The sequence below is a fragment of the Dermochelys coriacea genome, chromosome 1 (genome assembly GCF_009764565.3).
Source record: "Dermochelys coriacea isolate rDerCor1 chromosome 1, rDerCor1.pri.v4, whole genome shotgun sequence".
Classification (NCBI taxonomy): Eukaryota; Metazoa; Chordata; order Testudines; family Dermochelyidae; genus Dermochelys; species Dermochelys coriacea.
In genome coordinates, this window is record NC_050068.2 from 206,244,090 (window position 1) to 206,262,770 (window position 18,681).

At 50.0% G+C, this 18,681-nt stretch overlaps 1 protein-coding gene across 1 annotated transcript in view; it reads right to left on the reverse strand.

Annotated features, from left to right (window-relative positions):
• Positions 1-2,623, reverse strand: part of FSTL1 (follistatin like 1) — an 81,898-nt gene extending 79,275 nt beyond the window's left edge. The window contains exons 1-2 of the mRNA XM_038387303.2: positions 2,450-2,623; positions 2,261-2,317 (exon numbers count right to left, since the gene is read on the reverse strand). Coding sequence (XP_038243231.1) covers positions 2,261-2,317; positions 2,450-2,452 — 60 coding nt within the window. The 5' untranslated portion in view covers positions 2,453-2,623. The remainder of the gene's footprint in view (positions 1-2,260; positions 2,318-2,449) is intronic.
• Positions 2,624-18,681: the final 16,058 nt, after the last annotated feature.

Consider the following 18,681-nt stretch of genomic DNA (forward strand, 5'->3'; position numbering starts at 1 on the left):
CTGGGGAGGCAGTGAGGAAAGGCTCCGACAGTGGGACACTACACTGTTAAAAAAGGCAGTGTAGACTTGGGAAGCACTGCTTGGGTGTTTAGACTCTAGAGAACCATGTAGAATATATACCCCGGGGGTCATGCATGTACGGCACTCTATGCTACTGGCCTAAGCAGTGTGTCACTATCTACCCTGCTGTTTATACCCATGGTATCTGGGCATGCATTATCTGTACTCTACACACCACTCTAAGGCTATGTCTACACTACAGCTGGGATTGATGCTCTGAGATGGATCCACTGTCGATTGATTTAGCGGGTCTAATGAAGACCTGCCAAATCAGCAGCAGATCGCTCTCCAGTCGACCCCGTACTCTACCCCTAACTCGACCTAAGGTACGTAGCTGGAGTTGTGTAGCGTAGATCAACTTACCATGGTAGTGTAGACATAGCCTTAGTGTTGACTCCCCTGTGGCTACATCTTCACTGGGAGCTAGGGGCGCGATTCCCAGCTCACACAGACATAGTTGTGCCGGCTCTCATCAAGTTAGTGCATTAAAAACAATAGCGTAGCTGCAGTAGCACGGGCAGCCGTAGTAGCAGCATGCATTAGCTTCCCCGAGTATGTACCTGTAGGATCCAGGTAGGTTTGTACTCAAGGCAAATAGCTTATGCCGCTGATTGCCACAACTCGTGCTGCCACAGCTACACTACTCTTTTTAGCACATTAACTTGATGAGAGCTAGTGTAAGTATGGTTACATGAGCAAGGAATCACACCCCCAGCTCCAAGTGTAGACGTGCCTAAGAAGATGAATAAAACTGCTTCCTGTTTGAGTTCCAGCTTCTTGATGTATGGAAATATTGACTGTGTAAATATGTCAGGCACTAAGAGAAGGCTAGTATTACTGTATTATTATGCACATACAAATGTGAAATGTTAATGCATGCTATAGCTCAAATCCACTCCCTCTCAGTTTTCATGGACACTGCACTAAGGCCGGTTTGGCAGTGTTAGCTGTGACCCCATCACCTTTCCATATCGCCTCCATTCCTGGCATGCCACAGTACTCTGAATTTTTCATCTCCTCAGCAAGATGCTGATATGAGGGGGAGTTTGCTTGAGAGCTTTAGTTTCTGGGTTTTTAAAAATCTTTTGTATTATTCTAAATCCTGTCTCTGCCATAACTATGGTAGTGAGGACAATGGATGGGAGGCAAAAAATCAGCTGTTTTGCTGGAAATCAGACGTGTTTATACATTTTAGGCAGAGCCAAATTGTGATGCTTCAGGGTGCGGCTAGCCATCTGTAACAAATGTGAAGGGGGATAAAATGCAAGTGGAAAGAAAGATTCCCCCCCAGGGATCTCTTTTCTTCATAAACGCACATTCTGTTTCTCTCCCTAGTGCAGCTTGAGTTCATTTTCTTTAAATCACTTCCACATTTTCCTGCTGTAATTATAAAATAGTTTGTTTCAGACCTCACTTTCACAAAGGCTGTAGCACTGGGAATTCAGATACCGTTTATTTTCTATCACCAGACTTTTGGGTTTATGAGTTTGGAGTTAATGGCTTTTAATTCCTGAAGGTCAATGCAGAAAAAAAGGAAATGTTCAGAAAAAGTACGGTCTCACTTTAAAACTTGAAAGTGCAGTAATATAAACACAAGCTGATCAACTACAGGACTTCGGTTTTGGCAGAGGATTTTCAGATCTAATATACCGCATGGGAACAAAATTCTGTTATGCTTTTTAAAATATGAAAACGCACGAACAGGAAACCAGGCAGATGCAACGTTAGCTCCCAACGGAATACATAAGAAGGATTTCCATTCACACATATATGCTGAAACTTTTACCCCAAGAACAAAAACTTACTTTTCCCAACTGTGGGTGTATTTTTTACCAAATGAAACTGCTGGAAAGCCTTGGAGGAAGAAACTGTTAATTGTTTAAATTGCTCGAAGGAGAGTGTAAATTATCAAGGGCGCGTTTCTGAACCCCCTCCAGGTCCATCACTTCCTCCAAATCCCCAGCCCCGCCATCTATTGTTTCCCCAAATCCCCCTGCGCTGGACGCTTTGTCTCCCCTGGTAAAGGCGAACATTTGCTTCCACGCGCATCCGCTGGCCAGGTTTCGGGGCCGAACTTTTGCAGCGGATCAAAGCTGCTCGCGACTCGCGGGCCTACGAGCACGAGCCACCCCAGCTATCCCTGGGCTCCCGGCACGTCCTCGTGCACGGTGCCCAGGGGAGCCCGGGGCCCCGCACATACCTCAGCGTGCAGCCGGGCGACGGCCACAAGGGCGAAGAGTGAGAGACTTCTCCAAATCTGCAAGAGAGAGAGAGAGAGAGAGAGAGAGACGCGGGTGAGGGGGGGGGCTGGGAAAGAAAGAGGCGCCCCAGAAACCTTCCCCAGGGTCCCCTCTTCTGAGCCCCCCCCCCCAGCCGCAGCCCCGCTCACCATGTTGCTCCTGGCTCGGGGAGAGGGGCGCGAGTGGGGCGGGCTGGGCGAGAAGCGGCGAAGGGACCTTTGCTGCTTTTTCCTTCTTCTTCTGGAAACTTGATCGGGGCGCTGGGAGGGAAGCCCTCGGCTCCCCGCATCGGCCTCCGGCTCCGCCCCTCCCGGCCAGCCCCCCCCCCCGGACCCGCCCCCGCGTGCGTCCCGGCCGCCGCTGCCCCCTCCCGCTCCCGCTGCCTCGGTGGGAGGGACCCAGCGCTGCCATGGGGCTAGGAGCCACGGGGCTGAGGGAGGCTTTCCATGCATCCCTACAACGTGCAGGCACAGGCCCTCCCGAGCCTGCCAGCCCCTCCTGGGGGGGCATCAGGCTGTGCCACGGAGTCAGCGTTGCCAACCCTCCAGGGTTGGCCTGGAGTCCCCAGGAATTAAAGATGAATCCTTAATTAAAGATTCTGTCATGGGATGAGACCTCCAGGAATATGTCCAACCACACCTGGCAACCCCTGCAAGGAGAGGAAGGTGCTCTCCGCTCCGGGGAGGGGGGGAGTTGCCCAGCAGCCGGAAGGGGGAAGAAAGCAGGGTGCAGGGGATGAGTCCTCGCCTGTGTCTCCCCCAGCAATGAAGTGAGGCTGCTCCCATCTGGGTGGGTGGGAGCTGCACAGAGGGAGAGGGGTGTAGCAGTGATACAGCTAGGAGTTGAATTTTGGGGGGGGCCCAACTTCTGGTAGATGGGCAGTCACGCTAGCTGGACCCACTGTGTGAGGCGCCCCGGGGCACCCGCTGGCTCCCTGGTGGGCAGAGGGGCAGTCACACCTGCCCTGCAAGTAAGAGGCCCTGTGGGGTCAGGCCCAGAGATGCAGGACCTCTTGCGGTGGGGGCTCCAAGTAGGGTTGCCAACCCTCCAGGGTTTATCCTGGAGTCTCCAGGAATTTTAGTAAGAATTATGTCATGTGACGAAACTTCCAGGAATACGACCAACCAAAATGGGCAACCCTAGCTCCGATATGCAGTGGCCTCCCACCTCCCAGCCCGGCGCCACACACTCGCCTGCTTTCTGACCCGTGGCAAAACAGCTTCACAGTTTCCACTGCTGCAAACGGTTACAATGCCCCACCCCAGGCAAAGGCCGCCACTGGCCTGCTGGCGCTGCTCACACACCCTGGTCTCAGGTCTCCACGTGACAGCAGCAGCCAGGCTCAGGTAGCAGCACATGCCTTAGCTGCATGTGTCGAGGAGGGACTGGATTCAGCACAGCTGCTCAGGGCCTCTCCAGGAAGGAGGTGGTGCTGGTGGCTCTCAGCCCCCGTGGCTGGCGTGGCTCAGCCCACACCACTCTGACACATAGCGGGACCAGGGCTGCTCTGGTGCAGGTGCCTCGAGCCTCTGGAGCACAAACCCAACATCAGCCCCTGGCTGCCCTCAAGCCCCCTTCTGCTGTGTGCCCACAGGAACCAATGGGAGCTGGGTGTTCTTCCAGTGGAGGTGGTGACTCCTCCAGGGAGGAATCAGTAGTTGCGATGGCGGCAGTGGTGCAGGCTCAGCTTTGGTGGTAATTGGGGGGAGAATGTGGACTACCCAGACCCACCTGTGCCTACACCCTTGGGGTCCAGAAAGTGCCAGCCATGGCCTCCTTCTCTCTAATTCCTTTACGTTTTGGATTAACAGAGACAACACAGTGGAAAGATGGTGTCTGTGATAGGGGCCTTGAGTGTCTGGAGGTGTAGGGGTGTGTATGAAAAATGTAAAGACCCTCAACACTCTACTGTGGCTCTCAATAATGTTTCAGGAATAAATAATGCTACTATTATGTTTTTCTATACACAAAGACCAGCCATATATATTCAGTCCAAATGACATTTGCTTTAGATTAAGAGAACAAACAAAAAAGAACAAAAATAAACTCACTGAGAGTACAGTGTGCATCTCTCTGTCACAGTCTGCACAGAATGAACACAAAATGGCTGATGGCCTCCATAGACAGCATAGTCCTTAAAAATTTAAAACTGCTGTACACAGAAAACAAACTCATGACAGTCACATAACTGACTACAGCACACTGTTTGATATACCTTTCACTTCTATAGCTGAAAATTCAAAACTTAACATTTAACAATGCAAACCATGGGTGAGGGGCACGTAACAGCTAAATACTGTACTCAAGAACATAATCAGTCAGGAATCCTTGTGGCTTACGTATTGTATATATAACAAAGAGTTTGGATCAGAAGCACTAGTGAAAGGAATGCTATTGCCTCTACAGAAATAAAATTAAATACATCAGTATTTCCAATCACAGTTGCTATTAATCCTTCTTACAGCTATAGTATCTGAGTCACAAAGGACCACAAATTATGTATATATTTCCCCAAGCACTAACATAGTTAAAAGACAGTTGATATTGCTCAAGGCCAGGGCATATGTTACCAAGACAACTGTAAAAGAGTCAGGAAAAAGAGTCACTAGTTAAGTCCTCACCCAAACCCTTGTAGCCTATAACCATGATATCACCTTCTCCACATTACCTCAGTCAGATCCACCACACATCTGCCTCTGCCTTCCACCCCCATACAAAATGTGCACCCATTAACCATGGCTGTGTGGAGTGGTTAGAAATGGGTGCTTTCTAATTGTCTGGAGCATTGGGGTGCCATTGTGCAGAAGCTGATGGTTAGTGTGTATGGGGCACATTTTTGGCTGATGGTTAATTGGATGATTGGTAATGAAAGGAATTTTTTTTTTAAGTGGAAATAGTTTGTCATGTTGGGAAGTTACTGTTTATAACATTTGAAATAGTAAAAAGAAAAGGAGTACTTGTGGCACCTTAGAGACTAACAAATTTGAGCATAAGCTTTCGTGAGCTACAGCTCACTTCATCGGATGCATTCATCTGAAAGCTTATGCTCAAATAAATTTGTTAGTCTCTAAAGTGCCACAAGTACTCCTTTTCTTTTTGCGAATACAGACTAGCATGGCTGCTACTCTGAAACCTGTCATTTGAAATAGTGTTGCTTAGATGATGTAATGAGGAAATATGGTGTTGTGGATTGTTTTTTCTATAGCTGATGTTTATGGTTGTAGTTAGGGGGCACATTTTGTGCACAAGTGGAAGTATTTGTGTTATCCTGAATTAGCAAATGAACTTTTTAGGGGTTGGATTATAACCCTACAAGCCATCCTGAGAAGGGACAGCATATAGCTATGCTTCCCCAGGACAGGAACCAGACTGGAACTCTGAGACCTGTAAATGATGCTCTCTGTGTCTCATGGAGTATGTCTTCACTCCAGAGTGTTCCAGGATTGGGTACCCAGGTCTCGGCACCTGTGTTAGCATAGCCTGGGTGTGATCATCCACCCTGTTACATCATACTTGAATGATATCTGTGTAGCCACATCCACACTGGTGCTGCAATAGCCCAGGTGAGGCACTAGGACCTGTAGGGGCATATTCTATGGGTCTTAATATTGCACTAAACTGTGCTGCTCTATGGGAGGGATAGCTCAGTGGTTTGAGCATTAGCTTGCTAAACCCAGGGTTGTGAGTTCAATCCCTGAGGGGGCCATTTGGGGCAAAAATTGGGGATTGGTCCTGCTTTGAGCAGGGGGTTGGACTAGATGATCTCCTGAGGTCCCTTCCAACCCTGATATTCTATGATTCTATGATTGTTTCACAGTGTACTGTGAGAGAACTTGACTGTCCTTCCTAAGCAGCAGGGTGGAAGTGTTCTTAGCCTGACAACTCAGTAAAGTGCAGCACTTCCGGCTTCCCACACTCTAGATTCCTGTCTGCAGCCTTCGTTCCAACCGGTGCTAAGGCATGGATCCAGCTCAGGACAATGGCCTCTTCTAGGTGTTGGCATTAATGCAACTCTCATTTTGGCAACAGCAGGAAAATGAAGGGCATGAAAGATGGTGGAGGGTATTTTGGAAGTGGTTTGCCACCCGGAGAAGGCATTGGCAGGCCCTGTTGAGATCACACAGGCTGCATGCAGATATAGTGTAGTGGGGATAGCTTATGCAGGTTTTAATAGCTATGGATTCCCCCTTTGCTGGCCGGCAGTTCTGGAACAGGATCACAAGCCCAAAGTGGTGGAATTACATCATCATGTAGACCTGGGATGACCAGCAGTGGCTCCAGAACTGCCACATGAGAAAAGAAAAGGAGTACTTGTGGCACCTTAGAGAGTAACAAATTTATTTGAGCATAAGCTTTCGTGAGCTACAGCTCACTTCATCGGATGCAGCCGATGAAGCGAGCTGTAGCTCACGAAAGCTTATGCTCAAATAAATTTGTTAGTCTCTAAGGTGCCACAAGTACTCCTTTTCTTTTTGTGAATACAGACTAACACGGCTGCCACATGAGAAAGCAGACCTTCATGGAGCTGTGTGAGGAGCTTTCCCCAATCCCCCGTGCCAGAATATGCAAATGAGGGAGGCAGTACTAATACAGAAGTGGGTTGTTATAGCCATCTAGAAACTGTCACTGGCTACCCCAGACCGCTACCGGTCCATGGCTAGTAAGTATGATGTTGGCAAGGCAACTGTCACTGCTGTGGTGATGGAGGTTTGCAAGACAATTAGTGATGTGATTTACCCCACAGGTGGTGAAGATTGCTAGTAGCTGGCTTTGACTGAATGGATTTCTGAACTGTGTGGGGGCCACTGATGGCACACGTGTGCCCCCGTCTGCCCTTGCCTCCTCAAGCTGCACATGGATATGTCAACCAGAAAGGCTACAACTCACTCATTATGCAGGCCTTTGTCGACCACTGGGGGAAGTTCATAAACACCAATACCCGATGCACGGGAAGGATGCATGACTCTAGGGTTCTCTGGAGAGCTGGCATCTTCAAAATTGGACAAGAAGGGACTTTATTTTCTCACAGTAATATGAATATCCATGGGATGTGTGTGTGCCCACAGTCATTTTAGGGTACTCAGGCTGTTCTCTACTATCCTGGCTCCTGACACCTTACCCCGTTTAAGAGTACACAGCAGAAGGTGCCTTATTTCCACCCTGAACAGTTGCAGGCCGGGGATGGAGTGTGCATTTGGCCGACTGAATGTGAGATGGTGCTGCTTGTACCTCTGTTTGGATACCAATGTGTCCAAAGCCATGCATGTTATTTGGGCCTGTCATTCACTGCTCAACATGTGTGAGGAGAAGAGGGAAAGCTTTTGCCAGGAAAGAGTCAAATACAGTGCTGGTTTACATGCCCAGTACAGGCAACTAGCAAGCATCCCTCTGCTAGGGCTGGGTCCAGGAGAGCAAGGGGAGTAAAGGATCCCTGTGGGCCCACATCTTTGCTTTGCAGGGGATAATGTGGAGTACTCCATGTGTACATATTTTGTACTGTACTATACATATCAATCTAACTATTGTTAATTTGTGACTTTAATTCCACCACAGGTCATGCAATGGGACTTTATATCTAGGCTGTCTCTGACAATGTTTAATGCTACAGTCAATATGAGAAAAAACACACTGCAGCACTGTGATGTTCCCCTGGTGTTATCTGCTAGGTCACTCCAATCCGCAAATCTGGGAGCCAGCCTTTACCCTGCTCTGCTGTGAATACCCCCACTTCTGGGCTGTTCATGCACAGCATGTAAGCTGCTCCCAGCTATGTGAGTGAGCACTTTTGGCCAGCTGCTACTTGGATTGTGCAACCGAATGGCACTAGCCAATATCTCTGGTCCAAGACACAACCCTAGGAACCTCCATCTTGTAGTGTACAGTTATGCCTGGGATCTGTTTGAGAGGAGTTTGCCTGGGATCTGTCTGAGAGGAGGTACGCTAAGTGCTGCATTGGGGGCTGTGTTGGTGAGTATCTGAGTGTCTGTTGCAGGGACAGTTTGTCAGTTTGGCCGTGTGCTTGATTGATTGTTTGAAAAGTGTGACTTGGGAGTGCTTTGTTCCAGGTGAGCCTTGAGTGGGCCTGACTGTTATAAAAAGCCAGTCAGCTGCGAACCAGCTGAGCGGCGAACAGAGGGAGTTTGCCTGGGGAGAGCCCACTGAGGCTTACATCTTGCAGGCTTTTCTGAGTAGTTACTAAAACTCCTGAGGAAGCTCGTAGAATGAAGGTAATATGGATGGTGAGGGTTGAGCTGTTGTGACCTGCACTGGATGTGCCATGTTTGTCTTTCTTCCACAGGACAGAAGCGACTTTGTCTGTACAAAGTGCAAGCTGGTCTCCATATTGGAAGAGAAAGTTCAAGGTCTGGAGAAACAAGTATCGACCCTGCGTTGCATAAGAGAAACTGAAGATTTCCTGGACAGACATCAGGATATGCTTCTACGGACACAACATTCTGAAGATTCAGAGCAGGCTGCGCAGTGGGGACAGAAGGACGGTGAAGAAATTTTGGCAGCATGTGACCTCCAGAAGAAGAAAGGGGAGCATCCATGTACCAGCAATGCAGATACAGGTAAGCAACCGTTTTCATGTTCTCTCCACAGGTACTAATGCGGAGAGTAGACTAAATGATACATCTGAGGGAAGGGAACAGAAGGAGACTCCGCCAATTGGAAGGCATGAGATGCACTGTCCTAGGGATGGGGGTTCCACAACCACCGCTTACAAGAGAAGGAGGAGCGTGGTGGTGGTGATCGGGGACTCTCTCCTCAAGGGGACTGAGTCATCTATCTGCTGCCATCTATCTACTGCCCAGGAAAACCGAGAAGTCTGCTACTTGCCAGAAGCTAGGATTCACGATGTGACGGAGAGACTGCAGAGACTCATCAAGCCCTCGGATCACTACCCCTTCCTGCTTCTCCACGTGGGCACCAATTATACTGCCAAGAATGACCTTGAGTGGATCACTGCAGACTACGTGGCTCTGGGAAGAAGGATAAAGGAGTTTGAGGAGCAAGTGGTGTTCTCGTCCATCCTCCCGTGGAAGGAAAAGGCCTGGGTAGAGACTGTTGAATCGTGGAAGTCAATGCAGGTGGTGTCAGAGAGAAGGCTTTGGATTCTTTGACCATGGGATGGTGTTCCAAGAAGGAGGAGTGCTAGGCAGAGATGGGCTCCACCTAATGAAGAGAGGGAAGGGCATCTTTGCAAGCAGGTTGGCTAACCTAGTGAGGAGGGCTTTAAACTAGGTTCACCGGGGGAAGGAGACCAAAGCCCTGAGGTAAGTGGGAAAGTGGGTTACCGGGAGGAAGCACAAGCAGGAGAGCGCAAGAGGGGAGGGCTCCTGCCTCATACTGAGAAAGAGGGACGATCAGCAAGTTATCTCAAGTGCCTGTATACAAATGCAAGAAGCCTGGGAAACAAGCAGGGAGAACTGGAAGTCCTGGCACAGTCAAGGAATTATGATGTGATTGAATAACAGAGACTTGGTGGGATAACTCACATGACTGGAGTACTGTCATGGATGGATATAAACTGTTCAGGAAGCACAGGGAGGGCAGAAATGGTCGGGGAGTTGCATTGTATGTAAGAGAGCAGTATGACTGCTCAGAGCTCCGGTCTGAAACTGCAGAAAAACCTGAGAGTCTCTAGTTTAGAAGTGTGAGGAACAAGGGTGATGTCATGGTGGGAGTCTTCTATAGACCACCGGACCAGGAGTATGAGATGGACGAGGCTTTCTTCCGGCAACTAACAGAAATTACTAGATCGCAGGCTCTGGTTCTCATGGGGGACTTCAATCACCCTAATATCCGCTGGGAGAGCAATACAGCGGTGCACAGACAATCCAAGAAGTTTCTGTAAAGTGTAGGGGACAATTTCCTGGTGCAAATGCTGGAGGAACCAACTAAAGGCAGAGCTCTTCTTGACCTGCTGCTCACAAACCAGGAAGAATTAGTAGGGGAAGCAAAAGTGGATGGGAACCTGGGAGGCAGTGACCATGAGATGGTCGAGGTCAGGATCCTGACACAAGGAAGAAAGGAGAGCAGCAGAATACGGACCCTGGACTTCAGAAAAGCAGACTTTGACTCCCCCAGGGAACTGATGGGCAGGATCCCCTGGGAGAATAACATGACAGGAAAGGAGTCCAGGAGAGCTGGCTGTATTTTAAAGAATCCTTATTGAGGTTACAGGGACACCCAATGTGTAGAAAGAATAGTAAATAGGCAACCAGCTTGGCTTAACAGTGAAATCCTTGCTGATCTTAAACACAGAAAAGAAGCTTACAAGAAGTGGAAGATTGGACAAATGACTGGGGAGGAGTATAAAAATATTGCTCAGGCATGCAGGAGTGAAATCAGGAAGGCCAAATCACACCTGGAGTTGCAGCTAGCAAGGGATGTTAAGAGTAACAAGAAGGGTTTCTTCAGGTATATTAGCAACAAGAAGAAAGTCAAGGAAAGCGTGGGCCCCTTACTGAATGAGGGAGGCAACCTAGTGACAGCGGATGTGGAAAAAGCTAATGTACTCAATGCTTTTTTTGCCTCTGTCTTCACGAACAAGGTCAGCTCCCAGAGGACTGCACTGGGCAGCACAGCATGGGGAGGAGGTGACGAGCCCTCTGTGGAGAAAGAAGTGCTTCGGGACTATTTAGAAAAGCTGGACGAGCACAAGTCCTGGGGCCGGATGCGCTGCATCCGAGAGGGCTAAAGGAGCTGGCGGATGCAATTGCAGAGCTATTGGCCATTGTCTTTGAAAACTCATGGCGATTGGGGGAGGTCCCAGACAACTGGAACAAGGCTAATGTAGTGCCATCTTTCCTGTAACAATGATGGCAGTTGCATCTTACCCAGCTGTTGTGATGCTGCTTCCTCTCCTGGCTAGTCCTCTGCCTCCATCCCAAAAAGTTCCTGGGACTCTGGGCCGAGTTCATAATGGCTGGGCCCCAAAACAGTAAGTATCTGTCCCATCTCCTCTAATTCACCTGTCCCATGGATCTGTCCCATCTCCTCTGGATTATCTTCCCTCAGGGTCTCTTCTGGCTCCTCTCATTCATGAGCCCCTAGTCCAGTAATAACACCAACGGCTTTCAAAAGCCTGTCCAGCACAGCATGGAGCTCCAGAGCAGCACAAAGTACCCGGACAAACTCCTTGTGGTAGGGGCAGGTTGATAGTTGTTGGACTGTCCATTAGAGTCTTTGGCCTTGTGGTATATGCTCTTTAGGTGTTTGATTCTTTCCCTGCAGTGACTTGCTATCCCTGAATCCCCTCCTCTGCCAGCTTAGACATGACGATTTCTGGTGTATCTCACCAAATGAGGCTTCTTACTGACCTCACCTGAGGGGTTCGCCGGAGCCTTCATGTCAGCTTCTGGTGAGCTGGCATGCTGGGAGGATGATTTTCCAAATGGCATCTCTGTTCAGGTACTGTGTAGAACTGTAGCAAGTTGCATGAAATGTAGGGTTTAAACACTGGTACATAAATTGGTAGGTGACTGCTGGTGCAGAAGGAAGTAGGCAGAAGGGCAGGAAAATAGGGCCCCAAGGGAATTGTGGGAAGTCATTGGACGATCAGGCCCTGAGTTAACTAACCTGCATCCACTCTGCAAAATGGGTGTTAGAGTTTAAGTGGAATCTGGGTGTTAATGTATATCCCCAGCAACCCTGGGTTTAAAGCATTTCCAAACCCAGGACAGAGGGTTTTGTGTGACTGGTAGGGGACTTAGGGGTAAAACCAAATCAGAGCCTGGGTTAACTCTGCAATGAAGACATACCATGGAGTCTAGACTATTTACACCCTCCTTTTATAGTGTATTTCTTTCTGTCACTGATATCACTTCCCTGAAGTTAGGTCATCTTTCAATATGTGGTTCTCTGCTTTTCTTAGTTAAATATAGTAATATAACAATTTTTTCCTTTTCAGTTTAATTTTTTGCTTCATTTCCAGCCTCTTTTAATTCCCCCCCCCCCACTGTGTCTTCTCCAGACCCTTCTCCTTCCCCAGCTACAGCAGCTGTACTGATCTTGATGTCCTAATGCTGTATTTCAGTGCATGCACAATCTATTATTTTCAACAAGATTGAGTGATTGTTTTTCTGTGCACAGCAGATGTCTTCATTTTAACAGGTTTTATTGGGGGCATTGTCTGCCTTTTATTACCAGTCTGGCACTGCAAGTAATGTGGTCCATGTAAAATACATTCATTAGTGGTTAATATATTTGATTGACTCACTGATACTTTCAAAACTGCCACTAGGCACCTTGCTGTATCTTTAGGCACCTAAATACCTCTAAAAATCTGGCACTTTCTCTCCAGCCTCCCTCCTGAGCTGACTTTTCTTAGAGTTTATTCTTTTAACCTCTGAAAGACTCCCAGCCTTTTACATGCCTTAGCAGGAGACAGGGGTGGCAGGTTTGTAGAAATTTTGATGGTGCCCAGAATGCCCAGAGCCTGCCCCCCCCAACTCTGCCCCCCACCTGCCTAAGGCTCTGCAAGGGAGTTTGGGTCAGGGAAGAAGGTCTGAGGTGCAGGCCCTGTGCTGGGGCAGGAGACTGGGGTGTAGGACGGTTGAGAGGTTGGGCTCTGGGATGGACTCTGAGGCAGAGGCACCAAAATTTTTCTGCGCCGATGGGTGCTTGCGCACTGCCCCCGCCCCTACTCCACCCCCGCCCCAAAGTCCCTGCCCTAACTCCGCCCCTCCCTGCCCCTATTGGACCCCTCCCTGAATCCCCATCCCAGCCCCGACTCCTCCCCCAAGCGTGCCATGTTTCCCCTCCTCCCCCCTCCCTCCCAGGCTTGCTGCACAAAACAGCTGTTTCACAGCACGAGCGCTGGGAGTGACGGGGTGAAGCAAGATGCAGCGACGTGCTCAGGGGCAGAGGCGGAGCAGAGGCAGAGATGAGCTAGGGTGGAGGGGTGGGGAGCTGCTGGTGGGTGCAGAGCACCACCAATTTTTCCCTGTGGATGCTCCAGCCCCACAGCACCCACAGAGTTGGTGCCTATGGTCTGGGGTGCAGGCTCTGGGATGGAATTTGGGGGCAGGAGAGGGTATGTGGGAAGGGGGTGGGGGTGCAGGCTCTGGGATGGAGTTTGGGTGCTGGATACATCCTCCAGGCTAGGGCAGGGGGGTGGGTGTGCATGAGGGGATCAGGGGTGCAGGCTCTGGGATAGTGTTTGAGTGCAGGCTAGGGGTGGGGGTGCAGGTTCTGGGAGGGAGTTTGGGGATGGGAGGCGGTGCAGAAGGAGGAGTGTAGGCTCTGGAACAGAGTTTGGGTGTAGGCTCTGGGCTGGGGCAAGGGGTGGGGTTGTACAAGGGAGTTTGGGTGCAGGAGGGGGTGGGTGGGAAGAGGGTGGGGATAAAGGCTGTGGGACAGCGTTTGGGTGCTGGGTGCAGGCTCTGGGCTGGGGCAGGGGTTGCAGGAGGGGGTGAGGGGTGCAGGCTCTGGGAGGGAGTTTGGGGGCCGGAGGGGGGTGGGGGTGCAGGCTCTGGGAGGGGGCGGGCGTGTGTGGCGCTTACGGGGAGGGGACTGCCATCACATGTGGCTTCCTTCCTCCCCTGCTGCCCCTCACCATAGCCTCACTGGGGGTGAGGGTTGGAGCTGCCCCTTGCCCAGCGTTGGGCAGGAGTGGAGGCTATGGGGGCGGATCACAGGGTCAAACACTCACTGAAGCCCCAGCAGCTGCTCAGGTGAGGGAGGTCCACTCCAGATGTCTCCTGCAGGAAGCCCCCTCGGCGTCTCCTTCTGGTGGGTGCCGGGGGAGGGGAGCATGTGGGTGCCTCCACCTCCACCTGAGGTGCAGCAGCCGCCAGCTGCTTCAGCCCACCGCCAGCGCTGCTCTTGTGCTGTGCTGTAGCCTGAGGCAGCAGCAGCCAGCGCCGGCAGGTGAGGGAGAGCTGCGCCACTTTCATTCAGGCAGGGACGCTCCGGGGGTGGGGGGGCTGCTCCAGGCAGGGCCGGGAGAGAGACCCAGTTCCAAACATTGGTGGAGCCGGGCCCCTAGCCCTGAATATTCCTGGAGCCCAGGCACCACGGGTCCATACAACTCCCCGCCCCTGGCTGGAGCTAATGAGATCTACCCGCTCTGGTTGCTACAGAAAGTCAGCAGCAAACCCCTAAACTGTTCCAGATTTTGTGGAACATTCCATGTTTCAGGGGTGGGTGTGTATTCATTTGTTCCCCTTTCTCACACTAAATAGGTTATCAAAAGACTTTCTATGCTGGCAGTGAGAAGCTCAAAGCTCACTTCTACACATTGCTGTTTATATTTTTGTGTACCTTATAGCACTTTTTATTAAACATGACTTTATACCCATGCCTTAGGTAGAAGATCAGGATCATTTCCCATACCCGCTCATTTTACAAATAGGTTAGTTGAGAGGTTGCATAAGGTCACTTCCAGTAGATTAGATTCCAAGATTCTATTAGGACAGGCCCAAGTTTGACCCCCTCAGCCTCTCAGAGTAAGTCTGCTAAAATGATGTACTTACCTCACATGTATGTAAGGACTCTTTTAACCACTAGACCACATTCCCCTTCCCGGGGCAGGAGTAGATCCCAGGAATCCTTATTCCCAGCATTCTACTGCTGACTAGCAAATAATTATATAACACATGGACAAATTGTAGTTCTCATATATGGTAAAAATTCCTCCTTTAGCACAAGCAGAAGGGGTCTGTGATAGGGTGAGGGGTTCAAACCCTGCTGTGAACCCATACAGCCATCCTTATGATTGCATATAATAAAACTTCTGGTTTGTCCAGTGGTCTTTTAAAACAACTGATTTATTTAATTCATACAATAAGCCCTGGTCTACACTAGGCATTGAGGTCGAATTTAGCAGCATTAAATGGATTTAACTCTGCACCGTCCACATGACAAAGCACTTTTTTCGACTTAAAGGGCTCTTAAAATCGATTTCCTTACTCCACCCCCGACAAGGGGATTAGCGCTGAAATCGGTTTTGCTGGGTCGAATATGGGGTACTGTGGACGCAATTAAATGGTATTGGCCTCCGGAAGCTATCCCAGAGTGCTCCATTGTGACTGCTCTGGTCAACACTCTCAACTCAGATGCACTGACTAGGTAGACAGGAAAAGGCCCGCGAACTTTTGAATTTCAATTTCCTGTTTGGCCAGTGTGGCAAGCTGCAGGTGACCATGCAGAGCTCATCAGCAGAAGTGACCATGATGGAGTCCCAGAATTGCAAAAGAGCTCCAGCATGGACCGAACGGGAGGTACGGGATCTGATCGCTGTATGGGGAGAGGAATCCGTGCTATCAGAACTACGTTCCAGTTTTCGAAATGTCAAAACATTTATGAAAATCTCCCAGGGCTTGAAGGACAGGGGCCATAACGGACCCGAAGCAGTGCCACGTGAAACTTAAGGAGCTGAGGCAAGCCTACCAGAAAACCAGAGAGGTGAACAGCCGCTCCGGGTCAGAGCCCCAAAGATGCCATTTCTATGATGAGCTGCATGCCATTTTAGGGGGTTCAGCCACCACTACTCCAGCCGTGTTGTTTGACTCCTTCAATGGAGATGGAGGCAACACGGAAGCAGGTTTTGGGGACGAGGAAGACGATGATGATGAGGTTGTAGATAGCTCACAGCAAACAAGTGGAGAAACCGATTTTCCCGACAGCCAGGAACTGTTTCTCATCCTGGTCCTGGAGCCAGTACCCCCCGAATCCACCCAAGGCTGCCTCCCGGACCTGCCACGCGGAGAAGGGACCTCTGGTGAGTGTACCTTTTAAAATACTATAAAAGGTTTAAAAGCGAGCATGTTTAATGATTAATTTGCCCTGGCATTCGTGGCTCTCCTGGATATACTCCCAAAACCTTTGCAAAAGGTTTCTGGGGAGGGCAGCCTTATTCCGTCCACCATGGTAGGACACTTTACCACTCCAGGCCAGTAGCACGTACTCGGGAATCATTGTAGAACAAAGCATTGCAGTGTATGTTTGCTGGCATTAAAACAACATCCGTTCTTTATCTCTCTGTGTTATCCTCAGGAGAGTGATATCATTCATGGTCACCTGGTTGAAATAGTGTGCTTTTCTTAAGGGGACATTCAGAGGTGCCCGTTCCTGCTGGGCTGTTTGCCTATGACTGAACAGAAATGTTCCCCGCTGTTAGCCACGTGGTGGGGGGAGGCAAAATGCGACCTTGTAACGAAAGCATATGTGCTATATATGTAATGTTAACAGCAAGGTTTACCATGAAAGAGTGTACCCATTTTTCTATAAAATGTGTCATTTTAAATACCACTGTCCCTTTTTTTTCTCCACCAGCTGCAAGTGTTTCAAGAATCAAAGGACCTTCTCCTTCCCAGAGGCTAGCGAAGATTAGAAGGTGAAAAAAACACACTCGCGATGAAATGTTCTCTGAGCTCATGCTGTCCTCCCCCACTGACAGAGCACAGACGAATGCATGGAGGCAGACAATGTCAGAGTGCAGGAAAGCACAAAATGATCGGGAGGAGAGGTGGCAGGCTGAAGAGAGTAAGTGGCAGCTGAAGAGAGGGCTGAAGCTGAAAGGTGGCAGCAGCGTGATGAGAGGAGGCAGGATTCAATGCTGAGGCTGCTAGAGGATCAAACTGATATGCTCCAGTGAATGGTTGAGCTCAGGAAAGGCAGCAGGAGCACAGACTGCCGCTACAGCCCCTGTGTAACCAACTGCCCTCCTCCCCAAGTTCCATAGCCTCCTCACCCAGACGCCCAAGAACGCGGTGTGGGGGCCTCTGGCCACCCAGCCACTCCACCCCAGAGGATTGCCCAAGTAACAGAATGCCCAAGGCATTCAATAAGTTTTAAACTTTTAAAGTGCTGTGTGGCCTTGTCCTTCCCTCCTCCATCACCCCTCCTGGGCTACCTTGGTAATTATCCCCCTATTTGTGTGATGAATTAATAAAGAATGCATGAATGTGAAGCAACAATGACTTTATTGCCTCTTCAAGCGGTGATCGAAGGGAGGCGGGGAGGGTGGTTAGCTTACAGGGAAGTCAAGTGAACCAAGGGGTGGGGGTTTCGTCAAGGAGAAACAAACAGAACTTTCACACCGTAGCCTGGCCAGTCATGAAACTGGTTTTCAAAGCTTCTCTGATGCGCTCTGCGGCCTCCTGTGCTCTTCTAACCACCCTGGTCTCTGTCTGTGCGTAACCAGCAGCCAGGCGATTTGCCTCAACCTCCCACCCCGCCATAAACGTCTCCCCCTTACTCTCACAGATATTGTGGAGCGCACAGCAAGCAGTAATAACAGTGGGAATATTGGTTTCGCTGAAGTCTAACCGAGTCAGTAAGCTGCACCATCGCACTTTTAAACATCCAAATGCACATTCTACCACCATTCTGCACTTGCTCAGCCTGTAGTTGAACAGCTCCAGGCTGCCTATGTATGGCTTCATGAGCCATGGCATTAAGGGGTAGGCTGGGTCCCCAAGGATAACTATAGGCATTTCAGCATCCCCAATGGTTATTTTCTGGTCTGGGAAGAAAGTCCCTTCCTGCAGCTTTTGAAACAGACCAGAGTTCCTGAAGATGCGAGCGTCATGTACCTTTCCCGGCCATCCCACGTTGATATTGGTGAATCATCCCTTGTGATCCACCAGTGCTTGCAGCACCATTGAAAAGTACCCCTTTCGGTTTCTGTACTCGCTGCCTTGGTGCTCCGGTGCCAAGACAGGGATATGGATTCCGTCTATGGCCCCACCACAGTTAGGGAATCCCATTGCAGCAAAGCCATCCACTATGACCTGCACATTTCCCAGGGTCACTACCCTTGATATCAGCTGATCTTTGATTGCGTTGGCTACTTGCATCACTGCAGCCCCCACAGTAGATTTGCCCACTCCAAACTGATTCCCGACTGACCGGTAGCTGTCTGGCATTGCAAGCTTCCACAGGGCTATTGCCACTCGCTTCTTAACTGTGAGGGCTGCTCTCATCTTGCTATTCTTGCACCTCCGGGCAGGGGAAAGCAAGTCACAAAGTTCCATGAAAGTGCCCTTATGCATGCGAAAGTTTTGCAGCCTCTGGGAATCATCCCAGACCTGCAACACTATGCGGTCCCACCAGTCTGTGCTTGTTTCCCAGGCCCAGAATCAGCATTCCACCACATGAGCCTGCCCATTAGCACCATGATGCCCACATTGGCAGGGCCCGTGCTTTGAGAGAAGTCTGTGTCCATGTCCTCATCACTCTCGTAACCGCGCTGACGTCGCCTACTCACCCAGTTTCGCTTTGCCAGTTCTGGTGCTGCATATACTGCTGGATAATGCGTGTGGTGTTTAATGTGCTCCTAATTGCCAAAGTGATCTGAGCGGGCTCCGTGATTGCCGTGGTATGGCATCTGCACAGAAAAAAGGCGCGGAATGATTGTCTGATGTTGCCC